We start from the raw sequence: 25,972 nt of genomic DNA, 5'->3' as shown, positions 1-25,972 counted from the left end.
TTATACATCAATGTCCCTACCTAAACTGTGCTTCCCTAATAAATGAATATGTCCACAAAGTCAAAATAGTTGTCCCCCAGCCATGTTTTCACAACAAAATTGGAATGCTCAAAAGGAAAACTAGATGCATCAACCTAAATCAAGTTTAAAAAAAACAGAAGAAACAGCAAAAGAAAACATCAATAATCACTTAATCTGAACTGAAGACTCAATGACCACTGCCAAATCCAAAAGTGACTGAAGAGAAATCTATACGCGCTTCCTCTTACTGATAGCTCACTTGGCCCTCATGTCAGTTATCGCCCTAACCCATGCAGTGAGTATCCGTGTATGTTTCCAGTGATTAGTCAGCAACTTTCTTACTTAGGACCAATAGATCAATATCTAATGTCACATCTCACTGAAAGTCTGCTTAGCCAGACTGAGGGTCTGCTTAAGGACCTGTAAGGCAAGGCACAGATTTGGGTTACAGTAGCGGTAAATCAAATATGAGCCTTCATAGATGGAGTTGACTGGTGGGCTAAGCATTGGTGTCACTGGGGTGTGATGTGTAGCCCCTGTGTTGGCACATCACTACCTGAATACTGCCTAGTTCCCACTTTCGTGAACCATTCCTTTCCATAGCTCTCTTCCTTTCTCCCACTCTTGGAATCTTGGATGGTCCACAACTCTGCACTTTCGTTGGGATTTGGACTAGTAGGCCCTAAGGGGGCATCTTACATTTGCCAAGAATATATCTACCATGACACACACTGCTCAGAGATCCTCCTCTGTGAACATTGCCCTATACCTTGTCTCTCAGCCAGACCCTCACCAGCTAACCACAAAAGTCCCGTCTGACAAACTGGACCTGATCCTTCTGGAAGTTCATGACACCCAAGCACCAATGGAGGCAAAAATTGATACAATCTCCATAGACTTTAATCTTCTTCATGGCAATCATTGCAAAACTAAGGACAAGGTAGCAACTCATGAACAAGCTGTATAGTCACTTCGTTGTCAATGTACTGAGATGGCTGGGTGCATCCTGGAATTCAATGACTGACTCAGGTTCTTGCAAGGCTGTGTTGAAGATGCTGAAGGCCAATTTATGTGCAATAATCTCTGAAATATTGGCATCCTAGAAGACATGTGGTGTCCCTATGCCATGCTCTATATAGAACAGTGGCTGAGGTTGCCCCTGAGGGCCCGTAGGCCATGAATGGGGTGGAACATGCACACCAGTTTTTTACTAGACAAACTGTCCCTGGTTATGTTACGTTACTTCTATTTTTAAAGCACTCTACACCAAACTGTTTCTCTGTGCTTAGGTAAATAAACAAAAATGGCTCTGAAGATCTATTGATAAGCTTGCTTGAAGAGCCAGGTCTTCAACAACTGCCTGAATCTCACATAGTTAGGATTGGTCCTGATATCTAAAGGCAGGGAGTTCCAGATGCGGGGAGCCATGGCTGCGAGGCAAGCTCCACCTTTCCATTTCCTATTAAAGTGAGGGATAACTAAATAAAGTAGATAAGAAGACTGGAGTGGTCTTCCTGGAGAACATTAATTAATTTTGGATTTTACAGACGCTGGGCTCTTCATGTTCAAGGATTTGAAGACAGTGCAACAAGATTTAAATACTAATCTCTGGGCAACAAGGAGCCAATTAAGATCTTTTGTGATTTGGGAGATGTGGTAATGTCTAGGGAGTTAATAGATCAACCGTGCCACTTAGTTTTGCACTAGTTGGAGCATACAGATGAGATGTTTGGGAGCCCCAAGTACAGTGAGTTTGCATAGTCAGTTCTGACATCACCACAGCTATGATTTCTTGGACCAAGACCTCCACATTCAGAATTGTTTTTATCTTCTTAACTCTGCTCAGTTGGAAGAAACAAGAGGATACCACAGAACTAATCTGTGGTTTCAGAGATAAGTCCAAGGCTTTTCACTGATTTCTTAGGAGAAGGAGGGAGTCCATTTTGTAAGGCCAAAATGATGGATTCCAAAGATTAAGCTTGTTTTTAGTTATAACTATCTCTGTTTTATCAGAGTTAAGTTTTAAATGATTGTTGTTCATCCAGTCACGGATGAATAGCACAGTGTCTTGAAAGTGTATTTTAGAACTGGGAGTGTTGTCAATTGTATAAAAAAGCTGCATATCAACAGCATAGTTATATAGTTTTACTTCCATTTTTTGAGAGAATGGAGCAGGGGCGAATGTATAGGTTGAAGAGGTGTGGAGAAAGTGATGATCCCTGTGGCACTCAACACTTTAGCTGTACTTGAGAGAATTTGAAGGGGGACAGTCTGATCAACTGTGATCTATCTTGTAAAAAAGAAGCCACCCAATTAATGGTAGAGTCCTGAAGACCTGCGGCCCTGGCACAGTCGACCAAGAGATTATGATCGAATTGTCGAGAGATTGAGCATAGCGAAGGCCTGGGTCATACCTCTATCCATCGCTTCACGCAAACCATCCATAACTGCTGGAATAACTACTCCTCTGGAGTGTGCCAGTGAGAAGCCAGCTTGGTAATGGCCCAGATAATCTGTATCTGTGAGGAAGGAACAAAGGCACCTAGCTACATGTGCTTTGAGAATTTTTGCCAGATATGGGAGTAAGGAAATTGGACAATAATTGTATACGTTAAGAGGATCCTCAACTACTGTCTTTTGTAGTGGGACCACTACTGCCTCTTTGAAGAAAGTATGAACCAATCCTTGAGTAAGAGAGCTGTTGAGGAGTGATAATGACACATTAGGGAGTAATGTGAATACCTTTTTAAAATATGTGAGGGACAGGTGTTGTTAGGCCTGATTTAACTTTTAATAGGAGGACTATTAATTCCTCCTTACTGAACTCAGGTAACGATTGGAAATGAAAGGGAGTTTTCTCTTCAGTATTGTACACTGTCATATGCTGTGGTGCTGATAAAAAAATAATTGGGAGAGTTGCATAAGTGTTGAGATGGAGTACTAGGAAGAATAGTTCTGTCTGGACTTGAAAGCTGAGAGACAACTTTAAATCTCTCTTTTGAGTGATTAGTAGAATTCAGTATCTTATTGGTAAACAAGGTGGTTTTAGCTTGTTTAATCAATTGTTTATACTCTTTGAGTAGTCTTACAAAGATTCCCTTAGAATCTTCGGGGTAGTCCTTACGCCACCTGCGTTCTGATCTCATGTGTTCCAGTTTAGCTGCTTTTAGTCTTCTGAGAACCATTTGATGACTTCATGATGTTGCATCTGTTTAACTTTATAAGGGGATAGATACTTGTAACTAACCTTCACTAGCCATCTCTTGATAGCCTGTGCATGGTCATCAATGCCTGCCATGAGATTAGAAGGAGATGTTTCTAACTGACTGCAAAAGTAGTTCAAAACAACACAGTACCACTTACTGGATGCCGTACTGGGGCCGGGCAGGGGTTTGGGAGGGGTTAGGTTAACTAGTGAAAATTCTATCAAATGGCAGTCAGACCGTACACAGTGGACAATTCTCAGTGCCCCTGTGAGAAGTTTGGTGGTCCATATTTGATCCAATGTGTGTCAGAGTACCAGATTAAAAGTAAAGCTTCTGATTGGGTCCCCCTCTAACCAATCCTAATCAGTAACATGCGCTCCCAATACAACAGTCTGCTTTGACCCCAAAGCTTCAGATTTAATGTAGCAGTCTCAACATTCAATTTTAGAAAAACAGGTACGTTTGTGGAAAAAAGACACAAAAACAATGCAATATCAAGGAAGGAGCTGCACCAGGATGACCATTCTTAAATGGTTGAACTACAGCAATCAGGATCTCATTCTGCAGAAGTCTGAAGACAGACGTCACATCACTGTTGGTGCCTCCAAGGTCTCAATTATTCCAGATTTCATCTTGGCAGTTCATCAGCACAGAGCTTCCTTTATGGTAGGCTTTGGTGAAATTGTAATTACCCCAGAGTAATTTTGGTAATTTCACGTTACTCTTTTAATGTGAAATAACTGAAATTTTACCAGTTCACATTATAGTGAGTAATTTGGCACATAACTCCTAGCACAGGAGCAACAAACTTAGCAAGCACAAGTGGCTTCGGGCTGCTGCTGTTTGTGTTGTGTTACACATTGTGTTAAGCACTATTTCCTTAGTGCACGATACATCCTCAGATCCATTTTAGATATGAGGATTCATTTTGCACTACAAAAATGGTGCTAAATGCTGTGTTGCTCTACTTGCATAATTCCACTTAATCTTGGGTAATTTTGCTGTAATTATACTTAATTATGTTAATTATGCTTAATTATACTACAGCACTACTGTGAAATGTAAAAAGAAACCTCTGAAATGCACTGAGAAAGACAGTTTAAAATGCAGTTATGGTTACCTCTGAAATTCTGCAGTTGTTGGGGAAATTTATCATCACGTGCACCGCCTTTCATGCACTGGTTAAGGCCTCACATATTGCATCACTCATGACATGTAAAAGGATAACATTAATGACATCACTGATGACATGATCAATCCGTGTCTGTTCTCTGCTCATTTCATCTTAACATAATTACTTTTCAAACAACTTGTTATTTACTTAGAGTCTCATTACGAGTTTGATGGGGGGGAATACTCCATCACAACCGTGACGGATATCCCGTCCACCCTGTTACAAGTTCCATAGGATGTCATGGAACTTGTAATACGGCGGATGAGATTTCTGTTAAAGATAATGACATACTAATTACAAAACTATCAATTCATGACATTTGTTTCTGAATACACCAGGTAATACGGTATCCAACTCTTCCTTATACATTAACTTTCCTACAATCTTATCGGAAATAACATGTATATTACATCACATGCAGCAATATTGAAACAGATACCAACTGCTGTAAACCACTTTCAAACAATCAATATAAACCGAGGCCTACTTTCTCAGTAGCACACATGTACTATCACAACATAAAGCAAGCACCACTATAGACCACACAAATGCTGAAGAAAAACACCCAATATCATATCACAACACATCCACAATTATTGAAGAAAAACTCTCATGTAAGATAAACAGCCCACTAGTATCAAACGACACACATGAAAACAAAGAAAAACAGTCAATTAAACTATCAAGCAAGCACACATATATAGTCATACACTCCATCACCATGTAAAAGGCATTAACATATACTAAAGCTAACACAAAAGTAACCTCAAAAACTGGTACTCCTTCCTCAATATAGAATCACAAAAACTGCAACATACACCTAAGTAACAATTATACAAACATTTAACTATTTCTACTGAGGAGACCCACCATTACAAAAAAAAATACTTAACCAGTAAAAAACTATTACTTTTAAATTATACTGTCAAAAACAGTAGATCCAAAACAATGTATTGCAAAAATAGGTTTTACTCACACAACACATAATATAAATATCCAAATTCATCATTCACTTCCTTAGAGGAATCAAAACTAATGTCAACAGCAGAATCATGGAGGATTTTATCAGTGATGTCATCAACGATGAATCCATTGATGGTAAAGTAGGACCATTTTATACATTGTCGGTTATGATTTGTTTTTTTAATCAAATATTTATTTTGGGGACAGTTATCCTGAAAAAAGGTGTTTTCCTCAGATTGCTGCTAACACTGGGCAATGATTGCCATTAGAATGATCAGGGGTACCCATTATATATTAATTGCCGATAATACTACGGACAATGGTGAGGGACAGAGGATTTCTGCAGTTCTGTTGCTGTGGATGTACTGCTTTTACAAAAAAAGGTGCTGTGTAATTTGCAAAATTTGCAAATTTCATAAAAACGTTTTTTCCAGTTATAATGAATGAAAGTACCCCCAAAGAATGTGCAGCACAACCTTGCTGCATACCTTGTATACCTTGGTCCTCGATGCCACATATTCCTAGTAGCCCTAGCAGGGGTAAAGCTCTGCAGTAGGGATTGAGGTTGTCGTAATAATGATAAAATCTGTATTTCACAAGGAACTGTGAAATAGTTCCCATATTTCAAAGTTCATCATGACATGTGGTTTATAAACCACCGCCTTTGGCACAATAAAAGGACCCAAAAGTGCATATGTATAGAACGATATTATACCTAGGCCATGTCTCGGTTTTTTTCTAGCCCAAACAATAGCCAGCCCAGTAGAATCTAGAGGCCATCGTCATCCCAATGCAGCCCTGCCCAAAGAACATCCCAGCAGAGAGCCCAACAAAGCAGCCTATTTCATCCAGTTAACACCCTAGCCAAACCCCGAGTCCAGATTAATGCACAAGCGTGTCCTGTCTGGAGCCCAGTACCATGCAATGCAGAGCAAAACCCTAAGCTTACTCCAGCTCGGAGTCCTACCGGTGTCAGCAATGCTCAGCCCTGGTCAAACGAACCTAGAATTAGCAAAAAAAAAACCTCCAGTACTCGCCCAGCCTACCATCAGCAAAATGCAAATCAAAGCCCACAGCTGATTCTGTGTACACAACATTCTCTCAATGTGCCTCAATTTCCATATCTGTCAACATTGTTTTTTAGAAAGCAGGCTACCTGCTGATATTGAGTACAATATAAATAATTGGTGGCTTACACTGACTTACATTACTGTATTTTCATTTTTGATAACACTGTCCAAATATTTACAGTCTGTAATAAAGAGGTTGTGGCCTTCTGGATTTGTGCATGATCCCATGGTGATCAGGAGCTGACACTCTTGTTAGGACGCCAGGTCTTTGGTACATTTCTCTCGCTGGGCTTGGATCATGGGTTGTCATGTATGTAATCGCAAGCTGAGTACTTGTGGTATGTATGTGAGTATAGTACTTTCGGTAGTAGCTGGTGCCTCGGACTGGCTGGTCAAGGCCAATAGGAGTAAAACTTTTACTTGGTCTACCAATCATTTTTTGAGGGCTGATTTGTGAGTGAAAATGAACCAAAGGCCAACCCCAAAGCTACTGGTTGTATGACATGTCAGTTAACTATTGACAGCATATGTGATTAAGGGTTCTGATATCACATTCCCTCCATTAAAAATCTCTATGGAGAGTCAGTTGCCCAAGTAGTAATCACAATATATTTGTACTTTTGTAGAAATGATTTATATTGCACATGAAACAATTACATGATTTTCTCTTTCCCCTTATTTGTGATTGCATTTGGTGCTGGGTTTCCACACAAAGCCAGGTCAATATAATTTGTTTAAGCTAAGTTGATATGGCTGTGCATGGAGTCCTGGAGTTTTGCGCATAGTCTGCCCCTTGTGCCCGTTTAGCATGAATTATTGGGAGTTTGCAACATGTGAACCTGTTAGATTTTGGTACAGTAAAAATTTAGCTTTAGAGAATATCTGTCCGTTACTGGACTCCTACGGAAGGAGGTAGTTGGTGGATGACCCCAGGATACCTTAAATTTTATTACATATCTTTATGCTACCAAATAATGCAATTCACAGATGGTGATGCAGCCACTCGGTGCAATATAGGGCCATTGATCCAATTTGTCAAATTCGTTTGCTATGTGTCAGTAAACCTGTGAGTCGTGCTGTGCATCACACACGGGCACCTGAATCGAGTGTAGACATGGGTGAAACATGGTGGCACTCTGCCCTTTATCTCTGCCTATGTGCCCATGTCCTGTTCTATTCGATAGCCACCACCCTGTTACCCCTGTTCAAGAAGACTCTAGTTTTTGCAATGCACCAGAAGGGAAAAGCATCTGAAGAGTGACAGATATTGAAGCGGGTGTAAGATAGAGAAAGTAAGCTTCTGACAGGCTCTCTGTGAAAGCTACTGATTGCCCTAATTGACTCTAAGGCTGCATATGCACTAATGATTACCTAGTGGTAGGGAAGTCATCAACATGCACTAATGATTAGTGATGACGGGACAAAATAGAACATGTTCTAATGTTTCTTCTGTGATGCTGCAGATCTAAACATACATTTAGGATTAAGGAGTGATAATGCAAAAGTAAACACTGGTTTAGGGTTAATGAGTGATGGTGCATATATAAATGTGCACATAGGATTAAAGGGTGATGATCCAAATCTGAACAGTAATTTCGGATGAATAGTTGAAGGTAATATGCAATACAGAAGCAGAATATAGTATTAATGAGTAATTGGATAAAACTGAACATACATATAGAATTTAGCACATTTAGCATTAAAGAGCAATGTAGTGAGCAGCCACAGCACATAAACCACCCTCATAGCAACTACTGATGACATCAGGACCATCATGGGCAAAAAGAAAACCACAGCACTCATCCTCCTCGACCTCTCAGCAGCATTCAACATCATATCTCATTCCACCCTCATCTCAAGGTTCCACGACTCCAGAATCCAAGACCCTGCCCTCCGACTGATCGCCTCCTTCATCTCCAACAGAACTCAATGGGTCAGTCTCCCCCATACACCTCTGAACCCAAGCAGCTCATCTGCAGAGTCCCCCAGGGATCTTCACTCAGCTCAACCCTCTTCCCTATCTACATGATGCCCCTCGCAGGCATCATCAGAGCCCACAAGATCAACATAGTCTCCTACGCTGAAGACACCCAGCTTCTCCTCTCCCTCAGCAGCAAAAACAACACCACCAGGACTAATTTAACAACTTGTATGATCAACGTGGCCAACTGGATGTAGGAGAAATGCCTGAACCTCAACACGGAAAAGACAGACATCCTGCTATTGGGAAACAAGAGCTCCCCATGGGACTCTTCCTGGTGGCCAACAGAATTAGGAGCCACTCCCACAGAGCTCGCAAGAAATCTCAGAATCATCCTAGGCAACAAATTTGAAATGACCACAAAGGTGAACGCTGTCTCCTCATCCTATTTCATCATACTAAGTATGCTTTGCGAGATCTTAAAGTGGCTCCCCACTCACACATGATGAACAGACACCCAAGTCCTCATAACCAACAGATTGTACAACGGCACTGCATTCTACACCAGCACCTCCATCAAACTCATTCAAGGGCAACAAATAACCCAGAACGCCACTGCAGACTCATCCTGGACATCCCCCACAGTGCTCACATCACACCCTACCTCAGAGAGCTTCACTGGCTACCCATTCAAAAACTATGCCATTTCAAGCTATTTACCCACACCTACAAAGCCCCAAAGAATATCAGACCTGTATACCTCAAAAACTGTTTTCACTTTGACCAGCCCCCCCCCGAGACCACTAAGCTCAGCATCTCTCTCCCTTGCACAAATTCCCCGAAAACAAAAAACCCATACCAGTGGACAGTCTTTCTCCTACATAGCTCCTAAGTCCTGGAACGACCTTCAACAACACATAAGGATGTCCCCGATCACTTCTCGACTTTCGAAGGAAACTAAAGACCTGGCTTTTTGACTAGGAAAGCCAGAAGGCCTACACTCTTTCTTAGCACCTGAATAGCCTTGTGGGTGATTAGCTGCACTCTATAAATCAAAATAACATAACATAATATAACATAACATGGTTCAAATCCAATCATGCACCAAGAATTACTGGGTGATGATGCAAATCTGAAAAGGCTATTAAGATTAATGATTGATGGGGAAAAGTTTAAGAAGAACAAAGGGTTACTGAATTAATTGTGCAAAGCTGATCATGCATAGTGATGATGAAAGTCTGACATCCCATTAGGATTGAGTGATGCCTCAAATATGAATATGCATTCAGGAGTAAAGATTTTTGCTACAAATTTAAACATGGATTGAGGGTTAAAAAGAATGTTGCACATCATACTCTGTGGCACACTGTGGGGTGTGTCAGGTGGAAGGAATGTCACTCATTTTTTATCTTTGTCATACATTAAGGGTTTCTTTCATCGATTCTCACCTCTAACCACGTTTTCAATCATCCATTCACTGGGCCATTGAGGCTCATTCTTGCCTAGGGTCACTGACATTAGTACCTGCACTGATCAATTGATGCTCATTATTGCGAACAGTCATTGATGTATGTACTAGCTGGATCTACAGAAGTATGTATTACCTTACAGCCTGGGCCACTAGAGGTCATTAAGGTTCATTGCATCATGGGGCCACTTACACTCATTAATGTTGGAGCCGTTGAGGCTAATTACTGTGTAGGGCCATTGACTCCCCTTAGTAACTGGGATCATTGTAACTCATTACTGCCTTGGCCTGTACATCCACATGGGTGTTAGTACATCTGCGTGCCTTGCTCTGCCTACATATGTGCATTAATGTATGATGTATGTCAATACGCGCAAGCATGCAGGCACCAAACAAAAGTGAAAGCTATTGGTTTAGTCAATACGTATTAAAGTTAGTGTTATATGCATGGGCTCTTGAAATGCAGGTATGTAATGTCATCTGTTTGTATTATTGACTAAAAATCTGTTTAATCACTGCCGTCCACAAATCTTAGGTACATCACTGCTGAAAGTGTTAATTGATTAAATAAAATTCAGATTAATGATGGGAAGAAACGAACATGTTGGTAGATTGCACTGTTGTGATTTGGACTAGGATGTCCCCAAACATAAATTTAGAAGGAAAACTGCTTGAAGGTCTGCAGCGGTGACAAAAAAGCTAGGTGAAAAGGCGCTTTCTATGATGAGTTCTAGTAATGGCACATCGCTCAGTATGGCTCAGTGTTTACTGGCACGAGGGAATTGCAGCCTGGTTCACTTTAGCAGCAGGACGTGATCTGATCTGTTACAGGGGAGTGAATCAGGGCGGTTAAATTGTATAATCGTATCTGTGCTGCCCACGCGTTCACTTGTGTACAACCGGAGATTATCTGACATTTAAAAAGAAGCATCATGTGAAAGGCCAGAGGTATCAAAACAGTTCTTCAGGTTGTACAAATATAGATTAAGCCCAATGCCCAGAGCGGTTCTAACGCGGTGTAATTCATCCTTGTGCATGTATGGAGAGGGAGGGACGAGGGAGCCTGGAGACGAAAACAAACCTTATCCCATGTGTTGCAGACAGCTCTAACTGTGAAGAAGAAGATTTAGGCACAGAGGCCCTGATTGCAATAGTTCTGCTTATCGCCTTTTCGGCTCAAAGTCCACCCCTTGCATCAAAAACAGGATTATAAATCGATCACAGATTGCGCCCACGCGTGTGTTTTAACCTCACAGTCTGGATGCCTCAGGTAAAGCCTGATGCAGATTTAGAAGACAAATAGAACACATTCCTGCTTTGTTGCACATTGGATCAGGGAGAAAGCCACAATTAGTGCGCTATACCTCTCTCTTAGGTATTCAATACAGAATCGGATGCAAATTACAACCCTGTTAATTACTGAAACGCATTCAAACGATCATTAATTAGCTGGTTCATACATGGCCTCCAAGATCGTGGGACAATTGTAACCGGGGTCAGGGTATGGAATCCTTAGTGCATTTTTCAAAGAATATGAAAGGGTCCTAGCGTTCAAAGATGAGTGGTTAAAATAAAGAAAGTAAATAAAACAAAATGTGCCAGGCTGTCAGGAATAAGAACCACCAGGTATTCGGGGATTGACTGTTGTGTTCCCTGATTAAGACTCTTTTTCTAATAAATCAAGCAAGGAGCAGACTAGATGATCTTGCTTCCATTTTCTTGCGATAATGGCATTACTCCTAGTCCTACTCCCTCGCCTTCCTTTTAAACCAATGAGGCCTCCCGCCTCCCCCCTAGACCCTCCCTTCCCCTTTTAAACCCCCCCCACCCTTATCCCCTCCTGTACAAAAACCAAGACCAAGCAGCAACTCGGACAGTCCGTACCAGGAGGGTGGGAGGCAACGGAAAAGGAAGGCAAGGGAGTAGGACTAGGAGTAATGCCATTATCGCAAGAAAATGGAAGCATTACCTCCCGTCCCTCCTTCGCCTTCCTTTTAAACCAATGAGACATAGCAAGAAAAACACAGGAGACGGACACTGAGTTGCAAGATCCTTTATTCATATCCTGCCCCCAAGGACACCAAAACATCCTACCCCTATTACCTCATAGAGGATAAGACTCGGTGACCTAATACCGACTCCAAATTACCCAAGTCCGCTAGCCTATAATGACGCACAAACGTCAAAGGCGAAGCCCAAGTGGCAGCCCTGCAAATTTCCACCACGGAAGTCCCCTGAAGCTCTGCCACCGTAGCCGCCATACCTCTGGTAGACCGACCCTGAATCCCTTGAGGAGGAACCACCCCTTTCAAGGAATAGGCCAACAGAATCAAAAATCTAACCCACCGACTCAAAGAAGCCGTGGAAGGTTTCTCACCTTTACGTGCCGGACCGAAATTAACAAAAAGCGAATCCCCCTTACGAAAAGGAGCCACCACCCGCAGGTACTCCAATAAAGCCCTGCGTACATCCAATTAATGCAAACGGACCTCCTCCCTTGAGGAGGGATCTGGACAAAATGAAGGAAGGATAACCTCCTGACGGGAATGGAATGAAGAATTGATCTTCGGAATAAAGGAAGGCACCGGAACCAGAACTACCCGATCGGGAAAAACCTTACAAAAAGGAAAGGAACAGGCCAATGCCCCCAATTCCCCTAACCGACGAGCCGAAGTAATGGCTACCAAAAAGAACGTCTTCAAAGACAAATGGCGCAAATCACAGTCCCCCAATGGTTCAAATGGGGCCTCCGTCAAAACATCCAAAACCAAGGAAAGATCCCAGGAAGGAAAAGAACGTACCGGGCGAGGAAACAAATTAACCAGACCTTGAAAAAATCTAGGCATCAGGCGCCCATCATCCTGAAGATTATGCCACGGACCTCTGAATGCCTGAATCGCCGCCCACTGTACCCTTAGAGATGCTACCGACAAACCCAATTGTGCACCGTCCTGCAGGAACTGCATCACTTCAAAGATAGACGCGCAGGTAGGATCCAACTCATGATTCAAACACCAAGAAGAAAAAACCCGCCACTGTCTACCATAGGAAAGTAAAGTGGAACGCCGCCTGGAAGCCAATAATGTAGAACTCAAAGCTACAGGAACCCCCAGACCCGTCAAGCCCCGTCGTTCAACTTCCAGGCCGTCAAGTGCAACCTCCTCAACGACACCACTGGGAGGCAGGGAAACTCCAGGAGAGATGGACAAAGAGGCAGAGGCCACATCCTCCCGTCTGCCATCAGCCTTAACAACGGGAACCAATTCGCTCGCGGCCAAAGAGGTGCAATCAGGATAACTCTGGATCCCAGATCCCTCACTCTCAACAGAAAAGCCCTGAGAAGTTGAAACGGAGGGAATGCATACAAAAGACCCCTCGGCCAAGGACATGACATCCCGTCCACCTCCCAGGCCTGGGGACACCGAAACCGGGAGCAGAAGCGATCCAACTTCGCATTCTCTGCGGACGCAAACACATCCAGCACTGGAAGCCCCCAAAGCTGAACCAGATGCAGAAACAGAGACTTCCGGAGGGAGAAAAGTTGAGACGAAGGAATCACCCTGCTCAGTAGATCCGCTCGAACATTGACCACCCCCCGAATGTACGTAGCCCTGAGAGAAGGAACCCACCCCTGAGCCCACACAAAAATCTCCCTGGCTAGACTGAACAGAGCCCTTGACCTGGTCCCTCCTTGCCGGTTGACATAAGCTTTGGCCACTAAGTTGTCCGTCCGAATAAGAACCGCCGTCCCCCTCAGGGACCCCTGGAAATGGACCAGAGCCAGAAAGACCGCTCTCAATTCGCACCAATTCGATGACCGACTCGCCTCCCGAGGGGACCAAAACCCCTGAACCTGAGCCGACCCTATCCACGCATCCCAACCGGATAGGCTGGCATCCGTAGTCACCACCACAGGACTCAGAGGAGACAAAGAAACCCCTACCCGAAGATGATCTGCCTCCAACCACCATTGCAACTCCCTGCAAATTAATCTGGACCCCGGAACCCTGTCCCACAGAGAACCGGACCCCGGAGTCCACCTTTTCAAGAACCACGTCATCAAGCACAGGAGATGGAAACGCGCCCAAGGAACCAGAAATATCACAGACGCCAAATGACCCTGCAGCCGCAACCAAAGAAGAGCTCGTGGTGCAGTCAGCAATACAACCTTCTTGACCAAGGCCTGGAGTACACCCAACCTCTTCTCTGATACCGACACCAAGCCTAGAAGAGTCTGAAACCGAGCCCCCAGAAAAACCAGATCCTGGGACGGAACCAAATCTGATTTCTCCCAATTGATTAAAAACCTGTGGTTTTGCAGGACCCCCAGAACTTGGTCCACCTGTCTCTGCAACAGGACCCGTGACTGGGCATGAATCAAGATGTCGTCCAGATAAGGATGAATAAACACCCCCTCTGAATGTAGCAAAGCCACCAGGGGGGCCAGCACCTTTGTGAAAATTCGAGGAGAAGATTTCAGACCGAAAGGTAGAACGCAAAACTGGTAGTGTTCTTGATCCACAGCAAACCTCAGGAACCTCTGAGAAGACCTTGCCACAGGCACATGCAGGTAAGCATCCTGCTGGTCCAGCGACACTAGAAAGTCCCCTTGCCTGACCAACGGAAAGATAGTCTGAATAGACAGCATACGGAAATGCACCGTCCTGATCCAAGTATTCACCTCCTTCAGATTGAGCATCGGTCGAAACCCCCCTGAAACTTTCTGCACAAGAAACAGGACCGAATAAGTCCCCTGACCCCGTTCTTCCAGAGGAACGCGGGAAATGGCCCCCTTGACCAGCAAGTCCCGTACTCCGTCCAATAATGCCCTTCTCCGTGACCCCCCTGAAGGCAGAGAGGTGGGACGTACCCCTGAATCTGGAGGAACCCCCACAAAATCGATGGCATAACCATTGGCCACAATGTCTAGCACCCAACGATCGTCGATACTGTCCTCCCAAACAGAAAGAAAGTGACTCAGCCTTCCCCCAACCGGCCCTATGCCAGGCCCACAGTGATTGTCAGGACCCCTTCTTGAAACCACCCCGGTTCGCAGGAGCAGCCTTCTTAGGAGAAAAACGCGGCTGAAAACGCCGTTTCCTAAAGGAAAAGGATTTGGCATCCCTATTCGGAGAAGATCAGGAATGCTTCTTCCATCCTTTACTGGAAGTAGAACCCCCTTTATAAGGTAAGGCATGTTTCCGTTCCTTAAATGCCTTGGAAAGCATGGATGGCAATTGCTCTCCAAACAAGTTACGAGCTTCAAACGGCAGTCTCAGCAAGGCCGCCTTCTCCCCTGGGTCAGCCTTCCATGAACGTAACCAGAGGGACCTACGAGCCCCAATCAAAGCCCCAGAGGCCAGAGCCGAAGTACGAACCACATCCGAAGAAACATCCGCCAACAATCTGGCCTGTTGCTCCATACCAGCCAGGAGCTCTGAACATTCAGCTCCTTCCTGAACAGCCACCGCCAGCTTATCAAAGTCTTGCACCAACGATTGAGCCGCATAAGCAGAATATATACCTGCCCTTAGCGCCAGATTCTCACCGGCAAATGCCCTTCTAAGACCTGAATCCACTTCACGATCCGTGGCATCCGTAGGCACACAATCCTCTGGATTTACTGCCATCTTGCCAATCAGGGTAGCTAAAATCGAATCCAGGCGGACCGAAGGAGGTAATACCTCCTCACCCTCAAGTAAATACAGTTTCTGTAGGAATCGTGGAACCTGAGCTTTATCCACATCCTTCCATTCCCGAAACACCATATCCTTCACAGGTCCCTGAAAAGGCATGGCAAACTTGGAAGGGGTCTGATATTGAGGAAATAAGTGAGAATCCGAGCTTGAAGGTTGAAACACAGGGAAACCCAAATTGTCCCGAACATGTGCCATCACCTCCCACATTTCCTCTCTGGATACATATTTACCCCGAGATGACGTAGATGGGGCCTCATCACCCTCACTGTCTGACGAGGACTTCCTTGTAGCAGCCGATGAATGAGAAGTCTTAGAGTGACCAGACCTGGTCACCCCTGCTTGAAGGGCCCTGGTAACAGCCACTTCAATCATCTCCTGCACCTCCTCCCTAGACATGAGGGGAGTGCCCTTATCCTGCAACTGTGAGTCCCCAGGATTGGAAACTCTAGCAGCACCCTCCTCCTCCGAAGAGGAAGATGAGACAATCCTACGCCTCTTCGCCTGAACCTTCGGCATTTTAATATCCAATATACACTGCCCTACACCTAAAATCACTCCACATATATAGTGACCAGAACCTCCCCCTTAGGAATAAACCAATCCCCAAAAAGGTCAAACATTCCTGACCAAACCATAAAACAGCGGGCCGAACGCCCATCCTACCAGTCAAATCGTGGCATCACAGCCAAAAAATCTCCATCCCGCAGTTCCACGCTGCTCTGCAGCGCGATAACCCGGAAATCGAAGCCCCAGCCACAAAGGGCAGGTCGACCCCGTCAGCCGGCCCTCCTTCCGCGTAGTCCTGAGCAGCCCGGCTGCTCGCTTTCCGACGCGATCAGCTGCAGCACTCCTCGTGGGGCTCCGCACCCCGAGGAGTGCCTCCAACGTAGACCTCCAGGCCCCGCCGTGCAGGTAAGGGAAAGAAAAACGTCTAGCGTGGGCTAGACAAAAGAAACAGGAGGGGATAAGGGTGGGGGGGTTTTAAAAGGGGAAGGGAGGGTCTAGGGGGGAGGCGGGAGGCCTCATTGGTTTAAAAGGAAGGCGAGGGAGGGACGGGAGGTAATAACCCAGAGAGCTCCATTCTCGAAGGCCTTTGCCCATAGAAGTCCCACGCTCACAAATGGCTTGTTTCACAAGCACATGATACTGGTAAGCATAAAACCTCAATATGAAACTGTAATATCATCTCACAATGCTAAAATATTACGGCTGTTCAAACCCAACTCTAGTTGTGGAAACTTGGAATATCATTGACGGATGTCACAGAAAATGTGGGAATAATTATGAATTTACGAGTTTCTAATGATTCACATTTTTTGACTCGTTCCTACATCGGAAATTTCCAGAGTAGGAATGGGGATGAAAACCTCCAGAATTGGATAGAGTGTAGTGGAAGGAGCGTCTCCATGCAGAAAACATGTTCCTGATGGAGAAAAATCAAGAAAGAAAAACAAATTGAATTGTGCAAATGCAAAGGCATTAATGTACCGGCAAATATGAGAAAATACATTGTCATAATAAAAAATATGAACATAAAAGAACACTCAAGTACTCTATATACAATTCTGCATAGAAAAATTCCTCTAAGCTAATTCACAAAAGATTCTGTTAGTAGTCCTGGCAACTTTGAATTGTTGTCAATTGCCAAAAGTATGCTTGGAAACATTTATAAGTTCCAAATATTCAGAAACTTGTACCCAGGTGAGGTAGTAAACCTTGGGTGGCCAGATTTCAGATTTTGTTGGGTGAACCAGTCTGTGGAAATTTGATAATAGCAGGCTGCTGAAATCCCTTGCTTCGGAGCTAACTTGAGTGAAGGCAAAATCACGGTTTGTCTGCTTTTCACAGTCTGCGCAGCGAGTGTAGGAAAAGGCACTAAGACAACTAAACCTCCCTAGTTTGTGTAAGGTGATACATAGATACAGGGGTATAACATAGCTCCTGCAGTGCAGGGGTGCTCAACATTATAAGGGCCCCCCCATTCAGCCCAATGACAATGAATATCTTTGAGATACAGGAGACTCTGGGGCCCCTCATTACATTCTGCAGGAACCCATCATTTCACATTACACCACTGCATGGAGATACATTGTTTGAAGTCCTTTTGAGGGCGTTGGTGCATTACACTACATCCATGCTACACACAGGCCACTAACAATTATAACCGTAGCAATGGATCTGATCAAGAATTTCGGTATGCTTATAAGGTAAAGAGGTCTTTTCAACCTAGCAAAGGGGTTGGAGAACATCAAACATCACAAACCAAATCAACATTTATATTTACAGTATGACCAATATGGCCACACAAGGAACAAACAAGTCAGTAATAAAATTAAAGTGTTTTATTACAAGCTCAATCTCAAGTTAATGTAAATGACTCTCAGTACAAGACTATAAAGATACAATATTACCATCAGATGTTCCAAGCGTTGAAACAATCAAAGCTTGATTAGCTCAATACATACGTAGAATCTGATGCTCACTAAGCAAGCACTATCCAACTCTTCTAAACATAATCTGAAATCACCTAAGATAGTTAATTAAACAAAGGAAAATCTATAAAAGTGACAAATCATTGACTGACATGTGCCTGGCTACAGAACAAAGGGACAAAAAGTGAACATAATTCAGCAAGTAAAACAAGCATTTGCAATGCAATGAGTCTCATATTTGCTCAAGTTAGAGCTATTAGCATTGTAAACTCCTAAACCCCTAAGCCTGCACTGCGGTAAAAACATTCAAGTTAAGTTGTTTACTGTAGTAATAAACGTGTGAAAGTACGTTTCCCAGTACATTTCTTGTAAATACATTTTTTTATTGAGCTACATTTATTTTCACTGGCATGGAATCTGTATGTTTTCACATAAAATCTTTAGTTAGGGTTCAATTAATGTTGCATTGATACCAGTTGAACAGTATTACCAAATAAAAGCAGAATTGTCATGACACACTGTGAACATCACAAAACGTAAATATACTTAACATTTGCTAGGTAATGAAGTTAGGAACCGTAATTCACACCCACACCAGGTACTTTCAGTACGTGGACACATAAAGTCTCAAATGACAACAGCCGTTTGGTTTACCCATGCACAAGCACACATAAGCTTTTGACGCCACAGAATCAGCATTAAAATACTGGAATATTAAAAAAGAAATGACTCCCAATGCTCACTTTCCGTCCTTTCCTGAATGAGTTTTCTAGTCCTCTTCATGGTACACCTAAGGAGTATAATTGTGCATCTAAACACTATCTTTAAGGAATCCCACATGATATGTTTGGCGAGTTTCCCATTTTGGCTAAGCACAACGTAGTTATCTAGGCACTTTAATTCTTATGAAGTGTATCTTCAAGTACGTAACCACTCAATTTCCAGCACATAGGCTTCTGCTCCATGGTGAAGATTCCTACATCCTTGATGTTTAATTGGTGCGTTCTTGGCCTCCTTTGTGTCTTTGGTTAGCCTACCTATTCAGGACACATGGTCTATTCTTTGGAAATTCCTGTTTACAGTTGAGACAATTGTATAGCCCTTAGCTTAAAACGATTTGTCCTTTAAATTCCCCAAAATCACAACCCTAGAAGGCATCTTTGAACTGTTTAGAGACAATTATAGCTACTGCTTTTTCTTTTTCTTAACTATCTATTTCAGCACCCTTGACTTGGATAAGATCTTTTCCCAGCACAATTTTCTTTTTGGGAAGGTTCACCAGTGTATGCAAGAAGTCTTCATGGAATCGGCGCAGTGTACTTACCGACCAGGCTGTGAGATCCTTCAGATCCAACCATTTAATATGTATAAAGCACCCCCATTCTTGACACTTTATGTGTAGCTGTACCATAAAATGAGGCCTCCCTGGAATATAATGCCACTCTCAACATCTCAGTGTCTTATGAAACATACGATTGTGTAGAACAATGTTAATCAAATATTCTGCATGCATCACTTCATTCACCAGAAATCAACAGGCTTTTAGTGAACCTTATGATTATTTTATAAAAAGGCAAAACATCAACCATCAACCTGTTTGGAAAAGAAGGAGGGGAAAAGTGGAAGAGATTTTTAGAAGGTAAATAAAATGTGAACAATGTGTCCTATTCGAGATTTATTGGTAGAGTTACAACAAAGAAAATAATAGAAAATGTTTAGCATTAAATATAAAGGAGTTAAAGCATTCCATAAGTTCAAGAAAATATGTGAAACGTTAAGTCATTCGGAAGCAGGATCATACAATCATGATCATATGAAATTCAATGGGAATTTTGTGGGTGTCACTGGCAAAGAGCCCAGGGGTGTGGGTTTCTCTTGACGTACTTTTTTCTGCTATTCTCTTGTTCTTCATTAGCAGGTTAGGTCTGAATGCAGCATTGACATTCGCCACATTGTTTTGTCACATTACAAGGGCCTCAGCACTCTGGCATCTTTGTCTTTTTTGGCTTTATGTAGCCATGATCGTGGCCAGGATAGCAGTGTGCTAGGATAGGCAGTCTAATACAAGTATGAGCTCAGGCCTCCAACGTGGGATCAGCCTGGAGATAGTCTTGCCCACTGTTCTAAGTTGAGGAGGTAGGATTATCGCTATAACTGGTTGACTTGCTCTCTTAAGAAATGGCGGTACTGAGATAAAATTGTGAAACTGTCCCGCAGAAAGTTCCTCCTTCAGTTTCTAAATTCACCCCAATATCATCTCACCATATCTATCATTCTTATACGCTCCTAACATGAGGTTTGATGTGTTGCTTTAGCAACAGCAATGTCATCTCTGAAGCATACTTATGTGTAATCAGCCAGGTCGAGGAAATGTTTTGGAACCAACACATTGATTGAATTCTACTCTGATCATTGCTAAGGATCTATTTACTTTGAGGTCTCTTACACCTCTCTGATGTGAATTGTATGAGACCCTCCCTTGACTCTGGATAGAGCAGGATGCAGTGGCAATTGAAGTGGTGCCTAAGGAAGTAGGGTCCAGTCTTCGAAGTCCCTATTTCTCCCACTTTCCTGTTGCTTTTTAGGGTTGAGTGTGCAAGCGCTCTAGCCTTCTGTAATCTCTCTGTGGGCTTTTAACCATGCCCATCGCAGGGCCATCATTTTCATTGGTTCATGCCTTTTAAAATTCACCTGATTTAATTAGTGAAAGGCATGCATATGTCATGCCTTTGCCGGTGTTTATCCCTCCTCGAGAGCACCAACCAACTACTGAAAACATATGAGGCTCCATGTTTTCCGCATAGCTTCTCGATGCTTTTTCTTTTAATTCCTATGCAGCGCGATATCACTGGGCAGTAGTCGAGTGCTTTGCACGACATCGACCTTGTTACATGGATAATTGCAGAACTGCCAATAGGTTTGACTGCAAGCAAACTTCTGTTTACTTTTCTGTCTCTCCTTCATGCTTCACGCTCATGCCGTGGCACTTTAAGTCGACTCACTTATGTGAAACTGTTTAACTTTTCATTTTCAATTTATGTGGCGAGAAAAGTCCAATTCAATGTAGAGACAAAACTTCTGAGACTCCACCAATGCTCCTTATATAGTTCTCATCTCATATCGCATTTATCTATCACACTCGGGAGCCATTCATGGGAAAGCTGGCCTCACAGAGCATGCTGAGGGTGTTTGGATAGCTGTCTGTTTTGCTAGCTGGTCCTGCCACCATGGATTTTGTTAGTTCAAGGCTTGGTACAGTGATACTAATTTTGCATTTTGAGAGTACCACTTGCAGACAGATCGACAGAAAGTATCCCTGAGATTATTTCGGAATACCTATTTAGGTGCATTTTGCTGGAAATAGAAGTGGAAATTAGAATGTTGGTGACCCCAAACTGCGGATGAATACTTTGCCCCTGACACATTGCATTGTAGAGTATTGCAGCCTTTTTGGGGGGAATAGACTTGGTATACTGCAGTGGAGGGGATTCAAAATTACCACCACCTTGAAGGGCATGTTCATCGTGGTGTAGAAACCCTCGCAAGCTTCAATTAAATGGTGTGGAGTGTTCTGAGAAGTGGTGAAGTCCATTCTTTCTAGTACAGTTCACACATTATACGTTCATAAGAAGTGGTGATAAAGAGAACAAATACACTCGTGTTGCTTCAACCCCCTCTCACATGGAAGTGTTAGATGTGTACAATGATGGCGCACTGCTGCATATTGGCTCTGAATGCAGTTCTAGCCTTTAGAACTTGTAGCAGGGTTTGGCCTTGGTCTTCAAAGCAGTCCCTTCAATAGTAGAGTCCAAGACCATAATCTCAGAAGTAGTGTTTTTTGGTTGGAAAAAATGAAAGTCTTGTAACTTATCAGCAATCATTCTTAAGGGCACTGGCATTATCATGTCTGGAAATATTTAAGAAATAATTCTATAGGGAACAGCTTTTGTAAACTAAATTGCTCGGCCAGGCAACACCCTATAGTGGATGGCAAGTAAATGGCTGACAGGTTGTCTCATTCCCACTGGCCCGTGATCACAAATCTAGCTGCACAGACGGAGAAAAGTAACAAGGCCCTTCCGTGACACTGACCATAGCCTTTTAAACATGCTTGCAATTAGCATATTTTAAACATGCAAAGGAAACAATACATAGGCTGAGAGGGGCTGTTTGGCAAAAAAACGTAATAGCTGTGATCCCCTGTTGTTAATTCTGAAATCTCTTCACAAGACACAGTCGAATCCGTTGAGTCAAAAAAGGCTGTGGGTTTTTGGGTAAGATCCAGCTAAAAATAGAGACACCATCCATAATGCGTCTCATTTGTGCATTTACACGAATATCTGCTCTAAACGGCATTTTAAGAGACTTAAAACTGAGGAGTTCATCCAAACCTTCACCATCAGATAGATTCTTTAAAGCAGCCATTTTGAGGCACCATCATAACAATGCTCATAGGGTCTGTGCTTTGGCTTGAATAAATCAGAGAGGGAGGGACCTAATGTTGATGTTTCAGGAAGCAGGACAGCAGAGTTGTGTCCAGGGTGAGCATCCATAGTTTTCGTGTGGGTGTGTCTGCTTGCACATGACTTCACGGTGGCATGCTGATGCACATTCACGGTGCACTCTCGAACAAGTACTACCTAAAATGTATCTTTGAACTGGAACTCACAAGAGCCTCCAAACAGGCTGACCCACATATCACTGATCAATTCCTAATTGGAGTGGCGGGACTTGATCTGCAGTTGCCCTCCAAGTAGCTGACACTCAAGGGACCACCAGATGAAGATAATCAGGTAAAATAATTAAAACAAAAACAATCAATCGTTAAGTCTGATAATGGATAATTCGTCCACAAAGAGTAACTAACCCAACCAAGGGTCATGTGGGGGTTGTTTTGCTTAAAATAAGAGCTGTGCTGATGAATTTTACTGTGCCTGGGGTTTTAGTGGGTTACATAGAATTCAGCCAGTCAGTTTAAGATCACTCTTAGCAGATCTGAATAAGCAAAATAAGACATTTATAAATGGGCTTTGCATGCATGTAACATGAACAAATGCAGCATGCACAATGGAGAGCACAGCTCATGGAGCGATGTGCTTTTGTCAAGCTTTTGTTTTGGGATGTTGTCAACAAATAATTTCTGATCTATACTGACAAGAGTTATAAGTCGGTGAGTGTTGTTGGAAAAGTGCACTTGGATTGCTGTACAAATAAATAGACCAACTGCTTCCAGAGTCATGTTGTAGATCATGGGTCTGTGTTTCTGAGTCAGGATCTGCAGGTGAGAATTAGGTACTCCTCTTGGTTAGAGTGATACGGTGAAAGATGCAGCTTAAGTAACCTGTAGGCCAAAACTATTTGCCTGATTTCCCAGTTAGGGATAGGATTTGCTTATCATTAGCAGGTCAGAGGTTGGAACTCAAACATTATTTATCACTTAAAGTATGTTCCTGCAACCATTTTGCCACTTCAACAGATCATTAGAGCTACTTCATATGCACAATAGATGTGTTTGAGCTTTATTTCCCAGTGTAACATAGCAGGCCAGGCATGATTAGCATTCAGTCATATAATCTAGCTGGGAGGATGTTTCGGCACAATGGAGTAAAAGCACTGTCCAATCTCTGTGCTACAGCCACTCTTAAGCACCCTGCCTAATGTGACATAAAAGAAGTAAATTGTTTGGAAATGAAACGCATGAGGTTCCACTGGGGATCTTTATTGATTGGCGTGCTCTTGCTTGTACCGAAAATATTCCTCTACCACTAGGGTGTCCGAAGATGGTCCATCATATGTCAGATCAATGCGAAATTTCCACGATAGCTGCTGACTATGTAAACAACTCACATGTATAATAATTGTATGTTTAGTTTATGTCAAGGATGTCATGAGAGTCTGGTATGAATTTTCCCCACATAAGCACACATCAGACATTCCTGCACAGCTAACATACTATATAAATCATCTGTCCAGGCTTTAGCAAATGCAACAATGACACAACATCGTTTTATAGACCACAAGTGGGTATTCGCATCTTGAAGGATCTAAATGTAGGCCAAACAGAAAGTAGGACCTATTGCAATGCTTTAGTTACTATATAGATCTCAATTCGTTTATGCGGGGAGGGGAGATATCCAAAAGAGTGGGCCAGTGCCTCAGGTTTTGGATGTTATCAGGCAAGGAAATAGAAAATGTGGACATGCATGTCATACATGGAGGTAATAACAATGGTACTGCAGCTTCTGGTTGATGAAGAGGTAGGGAGGATATGGTTCAAGCAATTGTATGAGCTGGCAGGCCACCTGTGTTTCCCCTCCCTCTGGGTAATGGGGTCCAATCTGTGTAATGTTTCAAATACCATATACACTATTTTTCGAGATTTGTGTTTTTTACTTCCAGCGTGTTGGTCCTAAGCGACTTTACTCCAGTCAACTTGGTGAAATACAGCGATTCCAACTAAGACAATTTTGTTGTATGGGCAGGCTCTGACAACAAGGACACAAATTCCTCATCTCTAGAAGCTCAACATCTGATCTCATGCTTTTCGGATCTATTCCCTTTCCCCGTGCACCCTAACTCCTGCACCGCCCCTCACATTATCCTAATTCTAGTGTGCCGTTTCTTCCAGTTCAATGTCATGTATCATAATTTGTTTGTTTGGCAAATTACACCAAAGAGAGCTGGTGTGTGATTGCAAATGGTTCGCACAATAACTCAGAATTAATCATTGACATTTGTTTGGCAGGCAGTATTACATTTAAATGTGCTTTCAAGTTTAAATAAGTAGCAACGTGTATGCTTAACTTTTGTTACATTTTTCATTGCAGATCTGTCATATTGGGCCCAAATTTCCGTTGCCAAGGACAAATCACTACATTATAGGCTTTGCAACTATTCTCTGACATTTGTCACAGAGTGTTTGTAAGGACAATTTTAAAGCCCATCTAAGGTTACATCCTTGCCAGTGAAGGAATATATTTTCATATGTAATCACACAGAGGCATCTATAATTGTGCTCTTCCCTGCTCTTTCCTAATTGAAGGAATGTTTGGAATATGTGTACTCAAGTGGATAACTATTGAATATTACCAGTAGCATTAGCAACGTTTGGTACAGATGTAGAGTATGAGATTTCAGAATATAGAGCCATATATATACTTAAATAATTTTTTTTTATTGCAGGTATCACTTTACATTTTCAAAATTATTACATCGAGCTGTAATTTCACACAACATAATTAGTGGCCCAGGTATCAGCAGCATTTGAATTAGTCAACAGCCGTCAGCCATCCAGACAAGATGGAAGATTCGTATCAAGACAGGACTTCATTAGTGAAAGGGGCAAAAGATATTGCAAGGGAAGTGAAAAGGCAAACAGCCAAAAAGGCTAATAAGGTAATGGACAAAGCTCAAGATGGTTACACACAAAGATCTTATAATCAATTTCAAGACGAGGAAGATGATGATTATTACGTCCGAGACGGAAATTATAATGGAGAAGCCAATGACGATGAAGGATCTAGTGAAGCCACAGAAGGGCATGATGAAGACGATGAGGTTTATGAAGGTGAATATCAAGGAATACCAAATCATGGCCAAACTAAGGATGGTCGGATAGCCTTGGGGCAGCCGATCCCTGACGAGTACAAGGACCGCAGTGTACTGGAAACTGAGAGGAAAGCTGATGAAGAAGAGCTGGCTCAGCAATTTGAGCTAATCATTCAGGAATGTGGGCATGGGCGCTTTCAATGGACCCTCTTCTTTGTCCTCGGAATGGCACTGATGGCTGATGGAGTGGAGGTGTTTGTGGTTGGGTTTGTTTTACCCAGCGCAGAAACTGACATGTGCGTACCTAACTCTGGATCAGGGTGGCTTGGTGAGTGCAATTTATTTTTCAATTTTTGCTTGTCATTTCTTAACTTACATAAACACAGATTTTGTGTGCACTGGCAACTACATTCATGTATATGGTTGGAAATCTCCATGGAAGTTTAGTAGGTTATAGTGTTATGTCCAGC

General features: G+C 42.9%; 1 protein-coding gene across 1 annotated transcript in view; it reads left to right on the top strand.

The window, feature by feature from the left end:
- Positions 1 to 25,972, top strand: part of SV2C (synaptic vesicle glycoprotein 2C) — a 588,766-nt gene that overhangs the window by 94,591 nt on the left and 468,203 nt on the right. Inside the window, exon 2 of the mRNA XM_069223649.1 lies at positions 25,137 to 25,830. Within this exon, the coding sequence (XP_069079750.1) occupies positions 25,254 to 25,830 (577 nt within the window). The 5' untranslated portion in view covers positions 25,137 to 25,253. The remainder of the gene's footprint in view (positions 1 to 25,136; positions 25,831 to 25,972) is intronic.

The sequence above is a fragment of the Pleurodeles waltl genome, chromosome 1_1 (assembly GCF_031143425.1).
Source record: "Pleurodeles waltl isolate 20211129_DDA chromosome 1_1, aPleWal1.hap1.20221129, whole genome shotgun sequence".
Taxonomy (NCBI): domain Eukaryota; kingdom Metazoa; phylum Chordata; class Amphibia; order Caudata; family Salamandridae; genus Pleurodeles; species Pleurodeles waltl.
Note: the sequence above shows the minus strand (reverse complement) of the source record. Positions and strands in the feature narration are given on the sequence as shown.